Source organism: Pleuronectes platessa, chromosome 5 (assembly GCF_947347685.1).
Source record: "Pleuronectes platessa chromosome 5, fPlePla1.1, whole genome shotgun sequence".
Taxonomy (NCBI): domain Eukaryota; kingdom Metazoa; phylum Chordata; class Actinopteri; order Pleuronectiformes; family Pleuronectidae; genus Pleuronectes; species Pleuronectes platessa.
The window spans coordinates 18,653,999-18,668,361 of NC_070630.1; the positions used below are offsets into that span (position 1 = coordinate 18,653,999).

The 14,363-nt window shown below is 39.4% G+C and overlaps 1 protein-coding gene across 1 annotated transcript in view; it reads right to left on the reverse strand.

Moving 5' to 3' along the window:
- Positions 1 to 14,220, reverse strand: part of LOC128439731 (NLR family CARD domain-containing protein 3-like) — a 32,141-nt gene extending 17,921 nt beyond the window's left edge. The window contains exon 1 of the mRNA XM_053422121.1: positions 14,077 to 14,220. Coding sequence (XP_053278096.1) covers positions 14,077 to 14,220 — 144 coding nt within the window. The remainder of the gene's footprint in view (positions 1 to 14,076) is intronic.
- Positions 14,221 to 14,363: the final 143 nt, after the last annotated feature.

Here is a 14,363-nt window from a genome sequence, read left to right on the forward strand (position 1 = left end):
CCAGATGACAATGGATTGCATCTGGTGAATGTGGTTTACTGCTGTGACGATGTTGTGTAATCGGTCAAAACATTTGAGAATGTGAGGTGTGTTGTGAGGGCCCATATGGGCGTGAAGGAGGACAACCACATTCTGTGTAGTGGCAGTGCAAAGGGTGATGTTACCCCACGTTGCCCTGGGACATGGATTATAGCCCCGTGGCCAATGGTATTTCTGTCTCTCCTTCTTGCTTTTGTCAGGTTGAACCCTGCCTCATCTATGTATATGAATTCATGTGATTTCCTCAGCATCATCTGTAAAACTCTCAGAAATACAGTGAAAGACAAGATTGTGTAGATCAGCATAGGTCTGGAATACAGTACATTTACATTATGAAAGTTATGTGTGCAGTATACAACATCACACACAACATCATTACTAATGCCACAGCAGCAGCCTTCTCCACCTCCGTGGATTTCCCCTCTCACCATCACTCTTCTTTTTTGAGCACAAGCTCCATTTTGGTTGAAAACAGGTGAACTCAGCTGCTGCATTGCTATAGTGCTTAAACCTGATAGGTGTGTCTACAATTAAGCAATGCTGTGTTTAAACGCCAAATGGTTAAACATGTTGTGTTTAACCAATTGGCTCATAGGGTGGTCATTTGACAGGCTGTGCTTAGGAATTGCAAGGAAGTGACATCTTGATATCCTTCTGTGTTTAATGTATACAAGTGTGTTTAGTGTTTTGCAGATCACTGTGTGTATTGTTTTGCAAAAAGTGTGAAGCTGACATTGTGCTTATAGTGGTGCAGATCTGGGCCATGTTTTGCTCCTTGAGTGTCAAGTTTGATAATTGTGTAATACTATTGATTTTAGTGTTTATGCAATCAAAAAAAACTGTAAGCAGTTTGAACACCTGATGGCTGTGTTTAACCAATTGGCCCATAGGGTGGTCATTTGACAGGCATTGCTTAGGAATTGCAAGGAAGTGAAATCTTGATATCCTTCTGTGTCTAATGTATACAAGTGTGTTTAGTGTTTTGCAGATCACTGTGTGTATTGTTTTGCAAAAAGTGTGAAGCTGACATTGTGCTTATAGTGGTGCAGATCTGGGCCATGTTCTGCTACATGAGTGTAAGGTTTGATAATTGTGTAAAACTTTTGAATTTAGTGTTTATGCAATCGTAATAATATGGCAGGTTTCACTGAACCAATTGTTTGTTTTTCTGTTTTATTGTTGCTGTTTCTATATTATAAATTTCAAATGCTTCTTTGAATAGGGGATGATTACTCACTCTCGATTTGGATGGCAACTTCCTCAGTATTTGAAAACAACATTAAACACTGAGGTTCATCCAAACCTCAGGTTTATGTTAACCTAATGTTAAACACTGTGAATGAACCAGTTTTCCTAACTGTGTCATATGTTCAACCCAAAAAGACAAAAAGTAAACTCCTGGCTAACTCTTGCACATTCACCTAAATTTTATTTATCTTATTTGTCTCTGCTAAATAAATCAACCGATTATAAATAATAAATCCTGTATTTTGAAGCAGATACATTTTTTTTAATATCTTTTGGGGCTTCTCTCAGAACACTGAATTAAACATCAGGTTCCACATGTGACAGTTGTTTCCAGAGCTTCATTATTCAGATCAGTCTCATGGGGAATATATTGTGCAGCTTCCCTCAGCAGAACAATGGCAGCTGAACAGCAGCATATAATCCTGCATTGTGATTCCCTGTTTCTCTGTTTAACTCTCGAGGTCAGAAGACTTAACCTTGTAATTGTGAGTAAAACATTGACCTGACAATGTATCACAAACACAGTTCTTCTTCTTTCTTTTTTTTCTTTTCAGCCTGAGCATCTCTGTGAAACGGGCACACTGTGTCCATCTATGTGTCCATCTGCTGCACAATAGCTGACCTAATTTTTTGTAAAACCTGGATATGTCATTTTTTCCAACCAAGCAAAATAAAAGAAATACAGCAAAGTGGACGGTAGTGTAAATATTGTTATAGCCCAGTTTGCAAATAGTTTGAACCATAATAATATTGTAGTTTGATGTAATGTTAGGTTGTGTAATGTAATGTAAATATAATATAGCACACACAATGTGATTATCCTCTCATTGTAGGACTGTGTAAGTGGTCTGTTACATAGAGAGCTGCAGTACATGGGGCTCATATCTGTACTTGAGCAGTATTTATCCCTCTGGAGTAAAACAAACCATCTCATTATCAAGGGGAGCTCTTTATTCCCACTCTGAGTTGGTGCAGATTCATGTGATCTGTGTGTTTATGCTCAGATTACAACAGGCTAAAGTTTAGATAGGTGCTAAATAATATAAACACTGCATGTGTGTGTGTGTGTGTGTGTGTGTGTGTGTGTGTGTGTGTGTGTGTGTGTGTGTGTGTGTGTGTGTGTGTGTGTGAGAGAGAGCATTGTAGAGTTACCAGGATATATAGTTTACTGAGGCATCATGCCAACAATGGCCGTGTCAACCTTTGTAACTGTTGCAGTGGAGTTGGTGTGTGTTTGTGTTTTGTATCCACAACTACACAGAGATTCAGTGCTGTATTTTTAGATGATATGAAAAAGAAAACAGAAAGCAGACTGCCTCACTTGTAACTGAATTATTTGTTTTGTTGAATCTTGTTTGAAAATCCGTAAACTTGAAGCCAGGCCCTTTTTGGAAGTTTGACTGTGTGTTGACTGCAAATAGAAAGAAAACCAATCTCATAAAAGCTACAAAGTAATGTCCAAGAGGTTAGAGGTTTTGTTTTATCCTAAAATGTAATAAAATTATGGGGGAAATCAGTGACCTTATATCCAGTAGTTTGTGTATGTTCTCACACTCTTCGCGGGGATGTCAGGGTTATGAGGGAACATCTCAGAGGATTGTATTTGTCCAGTGAGATCAACTGAAACCACCAACTGAACATGAAGGTCCTTTAAAAGTTTTTTTTCTTCTTGTTTCTTAAATCTCCGCTGTGAATCAGGTCAGCTCTGGAGTTTGGTGTGTTCTCTTCCATTGGCTGTAAAGTGGCCCTGCAGGGCTTTTATTGTTGTTTTCCTGCATCCCATGGCGGTGCCATGTGATGGGCTCGTGCGGCTCCATTGTTGTCCGAGGCTCCGTTAAAGGCCATTTTCTACGTTCAAAGATGCCTTCGTACTGAGACTTCCTTCCTGCCATTCAGTGATGATGTCACCGGAGCTATTTCAAGAGCACATCACGAAACTGTCGTGCAAAAAACAAATGTTTGGTGATGTGCATGGGAGGGTTGAAACTGAGGCGGGTGTGTGCAGACGTTAGATAAAGCAAAGTGAAATCTACGGGAAGAAGAAGAAAACAATGAGACAAAATCCACATGCCACTCTAGATACAGTCGTCACAATAACGTGAAATAAAAATATCACCCACTTTTCCTCCAGCTTTTGGAAAACTGAGAATTAACAGGTGAACTGAAATATATCTGAGCACAATAGCGTCTCTGAAACCTCTTTGTTGTTCAAAATTATAGGCAAACATCAGGCTATGTAAAGGTTTGCTAGAAAGCTACCTGAGCTCTTATCATGCCCTTTAGTCACCATCAGATTCTGCCAACATGCTGTTATCGGGGCACCATGTTTGCACAGGCAACTGTGATCAAATCATAACATGACTACAATCAAGTGATGTATCAGTGACAGTCACAGGACAAGTGTCATATTCTAATGTGAGGTAGGTAAAGTTTGTCTTTTTTTCTTTTCATAAACAAGAATTGGCAAAAACCTACTGAAATGATTACGGAGTTATGGGTTGGGTAAGAACCAATTACATTGTGGTGTGGATCCAGGATCTTTTTTATTACTTTACTGAGATTGCGAAACAGGGAATTTTTCAAAATTTTCAAAAAAATCGGACACATTTAGGGAACTGATATCTATTAGTGTGTACCATCTGGTAGCTTGATTGAATTTAAGTGGACTGTTAGGCCTTGCTGGAGGTAAGTGCTCTACCTAGTGTCATTCTAGTTGTGATTTATTTTGTCCGCAGGATACATCAGAAAATTCCGAAATTCTTCAATGTGGGGCTTCTTCAGTTGCAGCAGTGGGGCTGAGGGGCCATGTTTACTGTACACAGACACAGAACCCGCAAGTAGAAGCTGCTCAATTATGCGGCTCAGAGAGAGAGTGACCATCCATGGAGCAGATAAACAGAGCAGCACAGGTTTACTGAAGCGCCTCAGCTGTAATTGGATGAGATCCAGTATAAAGATATAGGATTGGCTTTCATCTTGTTAGTTGCATATGGATCGTGACATTGATAACCTATAGACCTGAAATCATAAATCATTATTTTTTTTAAGAAGTTGAGAGTCATGGTCTACTACAATGCTTCACTGTGGGATTAGTGCAGGAGCTACATTTTTGACCTGGCTTTCCAGTGTAGGGTATGGGTCTGCGTTAAAATGTGGTACATCGCCATGGTAACCTGCACCATGAGATCTGTATGTCAAATCCAAATGCCCCCTCATCGAACAGCACCCTGTAAAAATGGCCTTTCCAGAGGATCACGTGGTCTTGATTAAAATAACCTTTAATGGAACTGATGTCATGAGGAGACCAGAAAATGTGACAGTATGAGACAAACACTAAGAAGAAGTGCAGAGAGGAAGTAACAGATGGTGCATGCCTGCTGGACTGTTGAGGCAGAAATCTGAATATTTATACAGTGTCAGTGTCATGACTCTATTGTATCTATAAAACATCTATTAACGCTATAAAAGTCAGTTAACACCCACATGCTGTGCAAAATCCGCGCCCCATTTACCAACATGTTAGTGTCCGCAAGTTCCTCCTAATGGTAAATGTAATCATTCATATTTAATCTAAATATTTTGGGATCTAAACTGTATCTGATATAAATCATTTAAAATCAACTTGAACAAAAACAGGAAATATTCATTAAACATTTGAACTCTTGTATTACAACGGAAGCTCAAAATCGATTTTGAGGTTTATTATACAAAATCCTTTTTGATATGATCCTAATTGTCTTGTTAATTTTATTAGTCCCACAACAGGGGAAGAAAATATAGCGCTTAATGTTTTTGTGGCTCAGTTTAATTTTTTGTACAAAGAGAACAAGTCAAAACATGCCAGCTCCAACGGGCAGCAGAACCGAGTGTTCTGACAAATGTTGATGGTTTGATTCTTATTGGATAAATGTATTTCTACCCAACCTACTAAACTGATTAGATGGTTCTTAATTGGTGGATTAATAGCAACAATAAACGATGTGTTCTGAGGAGGGAGAACAATGTTACTGATTCATGACTTAAATTCAGCTTCATTATGGTTATTTAACTTTTAGTTCACCACTTTCTTTCGCATCTGCATTATGATCGTTTACAAATTATGGCCAGGGCGCTGTGACCCAATGGATTTCTCAGGTGTTTTAAAAGTGTTCTTACAGTAGAATTGGAGAACAGCCGGCTTAGGGTTTTGTGTTTTCTCATTGACCTGAGGATGCCGTCAGTTCAGAATTCAAAGTCCAGAAGAAATTGTTTGAACACCTGGAAAAGAGCCGTCAGTGAAGCGGATGATGCACAATCCCATGTCAGCTCAGGTGAGACGTAGTGAGGCAGTGAGCCAGATGATCATTCAGGCCGAAATACGCTGTGACAGCTTCTGTCCAATGATCTTTGATTCGGCCTTTCTCTCATGCGTCAAATTACCTTGAAATATTGTGAAATTTTATGTTGAATTATCCTTGTGTTGAATTATCCTTCTGTGTTTCCTATGCGTTTCTGTTGCCTGAATCAAAACCTCCCATCAGTAAGTCTCTAACTCTCTCAGGGACCTTTTATGTGAGGACGGTCTCATAAGCTAATGATGCCTCATTCACCCACATGACGAACCAACGCGACCATAGAGGATTAAGCCAGAGATCCACCTGTGACCATTTGCTGTGTTTCTTGTGCTTGTCCAGATCTCCACCAAAGTTTAATGGGTTATTTTTTGGTCCGTGTCCCGTCCCTCCTCCAACCTAAGTGGAAATCTGTTTAGTTTTTACTAAATACTGCTGACAAACTAACCGACAAGAAAACAAATGCAGGTATGGACACATAACCTCCTGGGTGGAGGTAACAGTTAAAGCTAAATATAGAGGAAAGGTAATCATTGTTTTTTATGCATATAGGATTTAAAGGCCCTATAACTGATGATACTAAATGAACAACACCATAAATTAAACAATGAGTTTAATCAGACATACTTACTACAATACTTACCATACTAACCCACTTCACAATATCAACCTGTTATCAGCACTAATTCCACATACGTTACTTTTATTTTGGGGTCAAAAACACTTCCCCATTCAGTGGGCTTGAGTCAGTCATGAAATAAAAACACATCACATTCTGATTGATTCAAATGATGCTCAGTGATGAAATGAAATGTTTGATATCACCTTTTTCAAAGCTCAAACCAAGAAGACAAGAGCCAAGACAAAACACACTTATTTAAAAGAAAATAAGCAAAACCGTTAAACTCCAAAACTATACAGAAGGTTATGTTTTTCAGGCATCACTCATTAGGAGCTGACTGAGAATATGAGCTGATAGCCTTTTCAGAAAGGTATGTAAAGCTTCTCTCCCTCAGTGTACCATCGGGATTAACTTGTGCATCTAGATTTAATGCCTGAGAACACTTTGTCATAAGCACTCAGTATGTGACCTGAAATACCCTCCTGATGGTTTAGCTGAGAGAAAGAGACCAGGAGAAATGACCTGTTGTACTCACACCCAAGACTCGCTAATCTCCATCTAATCTGTTTTCCAAGAGGCAACTCATTCAGCTCAGCACAGAAGGTCAAGGGGCCCTAAAAGGCACATCTGCATAATTCTCTGATATTTTTGTCCCCGTCATTTGTATTGCCTCAGCAATTATTTTTCATCTTCTTTCCTTCTGTTTCAGTATCTATTTTTTCCATTTTTATTTTATCTTCTTGACAATGCTGCATGGATTTAAATCCCTCGCCAAAAAGCTTTTTTCCTTTTTACAATGGCTTTGGAACTATTGCAGGAAATAATCTCAGTAACAAACACACGTTTATTATACTCACATATTTTTTAAAGTAAGATAATCCTCACAAATGAACACCACTTTTGTGATTTGTGAAACTGAATTAAAAAGCTCATGTTAGGTTGTAAACAAGAGCCATCATATCCCACTACACAGAAATAATATCGTGGATGCAAACGCTGACATCTTGCACATTTGGAGCCAGAGTCTTCTAGATCCAGCCGATACAGGCACTCAACCAATCATGAGTCAGTCTCAGCTGTCAATCATGATGTTTCACCCTGTATCAAGTAAGGAATTCAAATCAAACTTACCTTAACATTTTACATAATTACCGAAGATGACAGAAACCATCTTTGAGAAAAATGATTTGACGATGTTAACTCGGATTCTTTAGTTTGATCCATGTCCCATCCACCAATATGGAGGAGGAAAGGTTTATACTAGTACTGCAGCCAGCCACCAGGTGGTGATAATGCTGCTAAGACCTATCTTTTGTGGAGCTGTCATCTTAATTTAAAGTCTACCTTATAAAGAAAAAAACACACCACTGTTTCATCCTCCACACAACATAATTATCGGTTCTGCAAAAGCCTTTTTTCCTGGAAAGATAGTAGTAGTCGGTAAGAAGACAAACACAGTGAGGCTTTTATGGTGAACTCTTGAGTACATGTTGTTTGTGTTAAGTGTCATGACTAAAGCCCCTTAAGCCACTAGTTAGCAAACTTGAACAAATCACGAGTGGTGTATTAACTGGTGTATTTGAGTCACAGAATAAATCATAAAAAATGTGTTGACCACCGACTTTATTTCGTGATTTATGCCATAAAGTAAAGTTAAAGATTAAAATTTCGATTTGCAGTTTTCTATCCCTGAGTTGCTTCTACAAGATCTGATTTGCAGTTCAATCTTAACCTTGATGGCTCAGCCTGCCATGTCCCTCCACACACCATTAGGTTATAAGTAGCAGGCTTTTTATGCCTCTGCATGAAATGCTAATTTTTATGTCGCAGGAAGTGTAAATGGTGCAGGAAGGCCACCCCTGAGGATGTGGTCATGGACTGATCTGTGTTAGAGGCCGGGGATGAAACGCTGCGGCTGGATGTGGCTGCTCGTGAATTAAAAAAGCTGCAGTTAACTTGATATACTTTTCTTTGCAGGACACTTCAGGAGGACAATGTTTATGCATTGTATTCCTATATGATTTATATATACTGAAGCAAGTTAGTGAAACCGGAGACGTGTGTTTGGACTTGTCTCTATTTGTCCAGCAGACTCAAGTAGACACATCTGTTTGATCATGGTTAAGACTCTTTCAACTCTGGGCCTACGTCACAGTCCAGGTTCAAAGGGAGGACATGTACTGTAACATAAATAAAGTTTGATGTTTTGACGCCAACTTAAAGATGGATTCTGCTCATGGTTGCACTTAGAGAAAGGGAGGGGACCAGCTGTTTAATTCACCCATAGGTGAGACATTGTATTTTTCATTTACGATAAGCTTGGCCGTAAAACAATCAAACATCAGTCCTGAGAAAAGCTTAACCAGGTCTGTGCCAACTGAATAACAGTAATCTGTGGGGAGCTGTAAGGCAGATTCTGTTTGTTTCGATGTTAGAGGTTGTGGCTGTGCCATGGTGACAGGACGGGAGGAGCCCACAGAGGAGGGGGAGGGACAGGGGCGAGGTAGGATGAGGACAAAAACACTCCACTGTTACCAAGACATTTAAGGTCAAACTTTTCACTCTCAATATAAAATTGACTCACAATCCTCCTAAATGACAACAGCTGGTTTGCATCTTTCTCGAGTAGGGATTGTGAATAGGTTTTAAATTCTGAAGAGGAATATTGGTTCGGGCCACAAATTAGATCTGACCAGATGAAACCATTTGTCATAAGGCTGCATCGAATGCTGTCTCTCTCCTCTCCTCCTCGATGACGTCCCTGTTTCACTCCTCTTCTCTCCTGCTCGCTCCTGTGCTCTTAGTAACTTGAATTGAGCCATTTTGTCTCAGATTGTCATTTTCATGTGATGACGGACATGGTAAAGTTTTGTTTAAAGATGTCAAACGTTCACTTAGTGACAGGTCACCAGGTTAGAGTTTCTACTGTTGCTATCATTCTCAAAAAACACAATAAATTCATCAGGCAATGACACAAGACATTTTGGAAAATAGTAATGATTGATACCAAACTACAGCCAGAGACCATAGACTGTAAATAAAGATTGAACATGCGTTTTTGAAAAGACCATGTTAGGAAAAATACATTTAAAGATATATTTTTTATGTAATGCCCCATCAGTTAACACGGTGGAGGCGGGGTTTATGACCTATACTGCAGCCGGCCACCAGGAAATGATCCAGATGCTCTGGCTTAAGTTTTGTAGAGCTGTGTTGTCCTCTATCTTTATATACAATCTATGATTTCATTGATGAGGACCATATCAACACTAATAACCACACGTGTTTTCCTATTCATGCCAACAAGTTGAACAGGGTCATGTTGTGTCGCTAATCTAGGCTAAGCTAACTAGCTCCTGGCTGTAGCTTCATACAGACATGAAATTTATATTTTCATAACTCTATCAGTCTATTCAGTCTTTCTGTTTACGTCTGTTACAGTGAACATTTCAGCAGAGTCTCAGCCGGGAGACTTCATTCATTCATAAATATCCGGTTAGAGAGAGTGCAGCCTCCAGGCCGCGTCTTCATTTCAACCCAGTACTTTTCCTATTCTGTCAGCACTCCTGGGAAAATAGTGCACACCAAAGCACAATGTTTGATCACAGAGTAGTATGTGTGTGTGTGTGTGTGTGTGTGTGTGTGTGTCTGAGTGTGTGCCTTTGTTATCTGGGGTTATTGAACTCCTAAAGTAACTGGGTTCAGTCGTTCTTATCTTACTGCAACTAATCGAATAGTCTTTTGCGTTCATGCATCTGCTTGCATTAATCTATCTCGTACCATCTAACTCTTTGTTTCCCTTCTCAGTTGTCAATAAATAGAAGGATGAGGGTCAGGGTTTTCAAACACAGGACAGCAGTGACTGTTTGTTTTGAGAAACATGTGTGACATTTCCCTGTGGCCTTTCACTCTGACAAGGATCTCTGACTGCTCTGCTATCTGGTCCAAAAGTTAATGTTGATTTAGTGACCCTTTTTTTCTTCCTCTTCGTCTCTTCCTGTCAGTGCAAAACATGGTATTGTTTCTCATGTTTCTCGATCTCCTCCGGCCTTTTTGAAATCATTTATGGTTTGAACAGAGACGGCATGTGAATAACTTGAACAGTTTTCCAGGATTAAACCTCAAAGATGTTTTCTTTCCAGGGAAATACAGAGAATAACATTGAGAATAACATGCCTCTTATCTCAGCTTTTGACTTTGGCACAAAGATGAGGGAAAGCGAGAAATGGAATCTTTATAGGAGGGATTGAAAACAAGTCATCACAAATTAGATGCAGGACATTTTACTGCCGTCAGTGTGGAGCCCCACAACCTTGCATTCACGTCAGAACATATGATACAGAATGTGATATAAAAGGTTACAGGGCTGGGGCGATCAATACGTTGATCTGCATAACGTGCCCTGATTCGTCATATGGAAGTTGGCCTGGCCTTATCAGAGCACGCTTAAGCGAGCGTTTCTATTTCAACCTGCGCAACTTTTCTTGCATCAACGGTAGTCTTATTTTAACCTACGGAGCTACTTTTTTTTCTTTACGGTAATGAATCCTGGCAGCACAGCGTACTTCTCTCAGTCAACAAGAAAAAGTGTTAAAGCTTTTTAGTTGAGTAAGGGAAAAGGGAAACTCAAACTACAGCTTCATTTTTCTTCTTTATTTCAAGATTCCTTTTCAAAAGCTCTTTATTTTGTTTTTAAATGCAAACCTTAATTTACTTTAAGCGAGAAAAAAACAATTATTTTATTATTATATTACCCTTCATTTCAATGTGAAATTCTATAATAAACAATGTTGACATACTATCAAGTTGTTATGGTTAGCCTATCTTTATTTAAGTTCTTGAATGTGATATATCAGGGACAACCAGCGAAGAGAATTTATTCACATTTTGCACAAACATTCACTTAGACTCAAAGATGACCTGATTAGAAATTGGAGGTCAAAGGGCGAGGTCACGTGACCTCAGCAAACTCTTTTTAGATCCTTTCAAATTTGGAAGCATTTATTCACTTAGACCGACATATTAACTGATTACATTTCGGTGCTCAAAGATCAAATTCACTGTGGCCTCAAATAACATGATTTGGGCCTCTTGAACGTGATATCTAAAGTCTGGCTTTCGGGAACGTCTTCAAAATGTGTTAATTTGTCACAAAGTTGAATTGATTCGATTTCAGTGGGATGATATAAGTAATTTATATGATTAGCTACTTGACAGACTTTCTCATTTTTGCATAAAAAAAGCTTTCTTCTATATTTACTTATTTATTTCCCAAAGAATATACAACCATAAGTATGTTTTACACCCACACATGAGATGATTTTGTCAAAGACTTCCAGCAGGATATGTCTCTCCTTGGTCACCTGGTTGCTCTGTCATTTAATGCTGGCTTTAGCTATAATTGCATTATGTCAAGGTCTATATGACAATTAAAGAAAAGAAAATCCAGCTCCCGCAGTTCTCAGACAAACTGTAGCCTCTGGAAACGTCTGTCTATCCTGGAAGAGAAGCCTCATGAACTCAGATTTGTTCTTGCTCATCTTTTCCTCTTTTTAACACCACATGTCATAGTCAATTTGTATTGCTATATTGTATTATTTGCCTTTTATTGTCATTGTACAGCACTTTGGTCAGTTATGCTGTATTTAAATGTGCTCTATAAATAAATTTTACTTACTTACTTACTTACATGTCTCCATCAGGTACATTTGACATTGTTCTACTTTGGGCAAAACATGTTATTGCATGTTTCCTGGAAGCTTGAAGAGCATTAAATTAGTGTTATTCAAATAACATTTCTAGGAATTAAACATCTCATTAACGTTAATGATCAAACTGTGTTATAGACCACTGCAGAACCTCTTTGATTACACAGTGAGAGATTATCTTTCCCTGTACCCTGTACACTGGTTAAATTAATAAAACACATCTTCTCCCCAGTGGCTCTGTAAACTGCTCTGCTGCGTCTCTGAGGTGATGCTAACATCCTTCAGCCACTCGTTTGTCTCCATTCTCTGCTCGCTCTTGGCATCTCCCACTTGTTTACGTTTTCTACTGGCTAAACCACTGGAGCAGAGTGGCATCGAAAACTGGAGCAAACAGATGATGATGTACTGTCTTGTTATTTTTCCATTAGGGTTTGTTTCCTCTCTCTTGCTCACCACCGGTGCACACTGCCATCAATTTACGCTTGTTGTGCTGCTGCGCATTGCTTTGCTGCCAGAGTCCAAAACAACGTGCTCCTGACATACAGATGACAAAGCTCACTTTCCATGAATTCCTCAACCTTACTATAGCAGTACCACTAAAGTCTGTTTGTGACTGACTGAGATGGTGGCGGAAAATCGCTGCGTCCTTGAGTCATGCACAATAAAAGCTATGGGCTTTAATCAAAATGTGAAATCTACAATAATCTGATTACGTCAAAAGAAAATGTTATTTTATCCTGGTGCTCAAAGGCCCTACACACAAGCCTGTTTCAGACATGAATTCCGGAGAATATCCGCACCTCGGGGTCCTGACATTCTCTGGAAGTTGCCTTTCGAACATAAACAATGCAAATCTCTGGTTTATTGCAACAGTAGACCAGGTGAGTGTTTGGCATCTCGGCTCCAACTTAATCACTTTATCTCCCCCCAGATATGATTACAAAGATGATGTGAGTGATGAGCAAATACTTACCCCCCGTCGGAGCCTAAATGTGGAGGCTGGGGTGGTTGGGGCTGAAGCAACTGGCTCATGTTTGCCAGATCTGAGCCACAAGAAGGCTATAGCAATACTGCATGTCAACCAAAGGTGCCAGAGGTGGACTGACTTTGTTTTGTGCAATTTGGGCCCTACTCACCAATTGCTACATGGGCCACGTTATGTTCTCATACAGATTACCATGGCCTAGATCAGTGGTCACCAGCCTTTTCAAGCCCAAAATTGATTTAGCTGACGCTTTTTTCCAAAACGACTTACAATAAGTGCATTCAACCATGAGGGAACAAACCCAGAACAACAAGAATTAACAATTTCTTCGAGAAAGCCAAACTACAAAGTGTTATAAGTAAAGGCCATTTGAGGGCTACTAAATTGTTGGTTTAAACTTTTATTCAAGGTATAGTCGACTTTCTGCTGTCCTGATGTCCTTGGGGAACTCATTCCACCATTTAGGAGCCAGGACAGCAAACAGTTGTGTTTTTGTTGATATCTTCCAAAAAAACCCACTTAGGAAGGTCATACTTATTATTTCTTACACTTTCTGTTAAAGACTGAATGTACAATAAATAAATATACACAAAGAAGGGCAGTTGTGCAAATTTTTCCATTCAATGCAAAATATTCAAATTAATATCATTTAATATTTACAATGCAAAATATGTAGATTCTAAGTTCCACAACATGTTGTGCAGAGGATCTGCTACTGCAGCACAATGTTTTTACATAAAAGCTTTAATTTGAATATGGCCACAGATATGATTATTGCTCTGTCTCTTGCACTCAAATAAATTCCAGCACTACACAGTATGAGGCGTGCATCTCATGCTCCAGCAAATATTTCACAATAATAATAATAATAACAAGGGAATGGATTCCATCAACAGTGCTTTTATTTTGAAAAGCGTACAGAAAGTGTTGCAACCATTTGTTTGTGTCATTAATTAATCAGATACAGACTAAAAATCAGGTGAAAGACCTTCTGCTGTGAACCACAATGTTGAGAGAGAGAGAGAGAGAGAGAGAGAGAGAGAGAGAGAGAGAGAGAGAGAGAGAGAGAGAGAGAGACTTGAAGTGAAATAATGAATTAATTGAGAGGGAGTCCACGCATAAAAACACACCAAATGAAGTTACCTTCTTGCATGGTTCATATTGGAAGTATTTATTCTTTTTAAACGGGTCATTAATAGCAGGGGTTCTCTCGTGCACGCGGCACCTGCGCTCTCGCGGGTGGATGGGAGGCGGCGCCAGCCACAGCAGCGGGTCGCTCCTACTCATTTCTTGCGCTCCCAGCTGTTGGTGTGGAAGCGGCGGTGGAGCGCACACACAGTCGGGAACTAAGCTCAACTATGAGAGACTCGCATCCTTTATTTTAAGAAAGATGGAAACATGACGTCGGATTCGGAGCGACCTGGAAACGC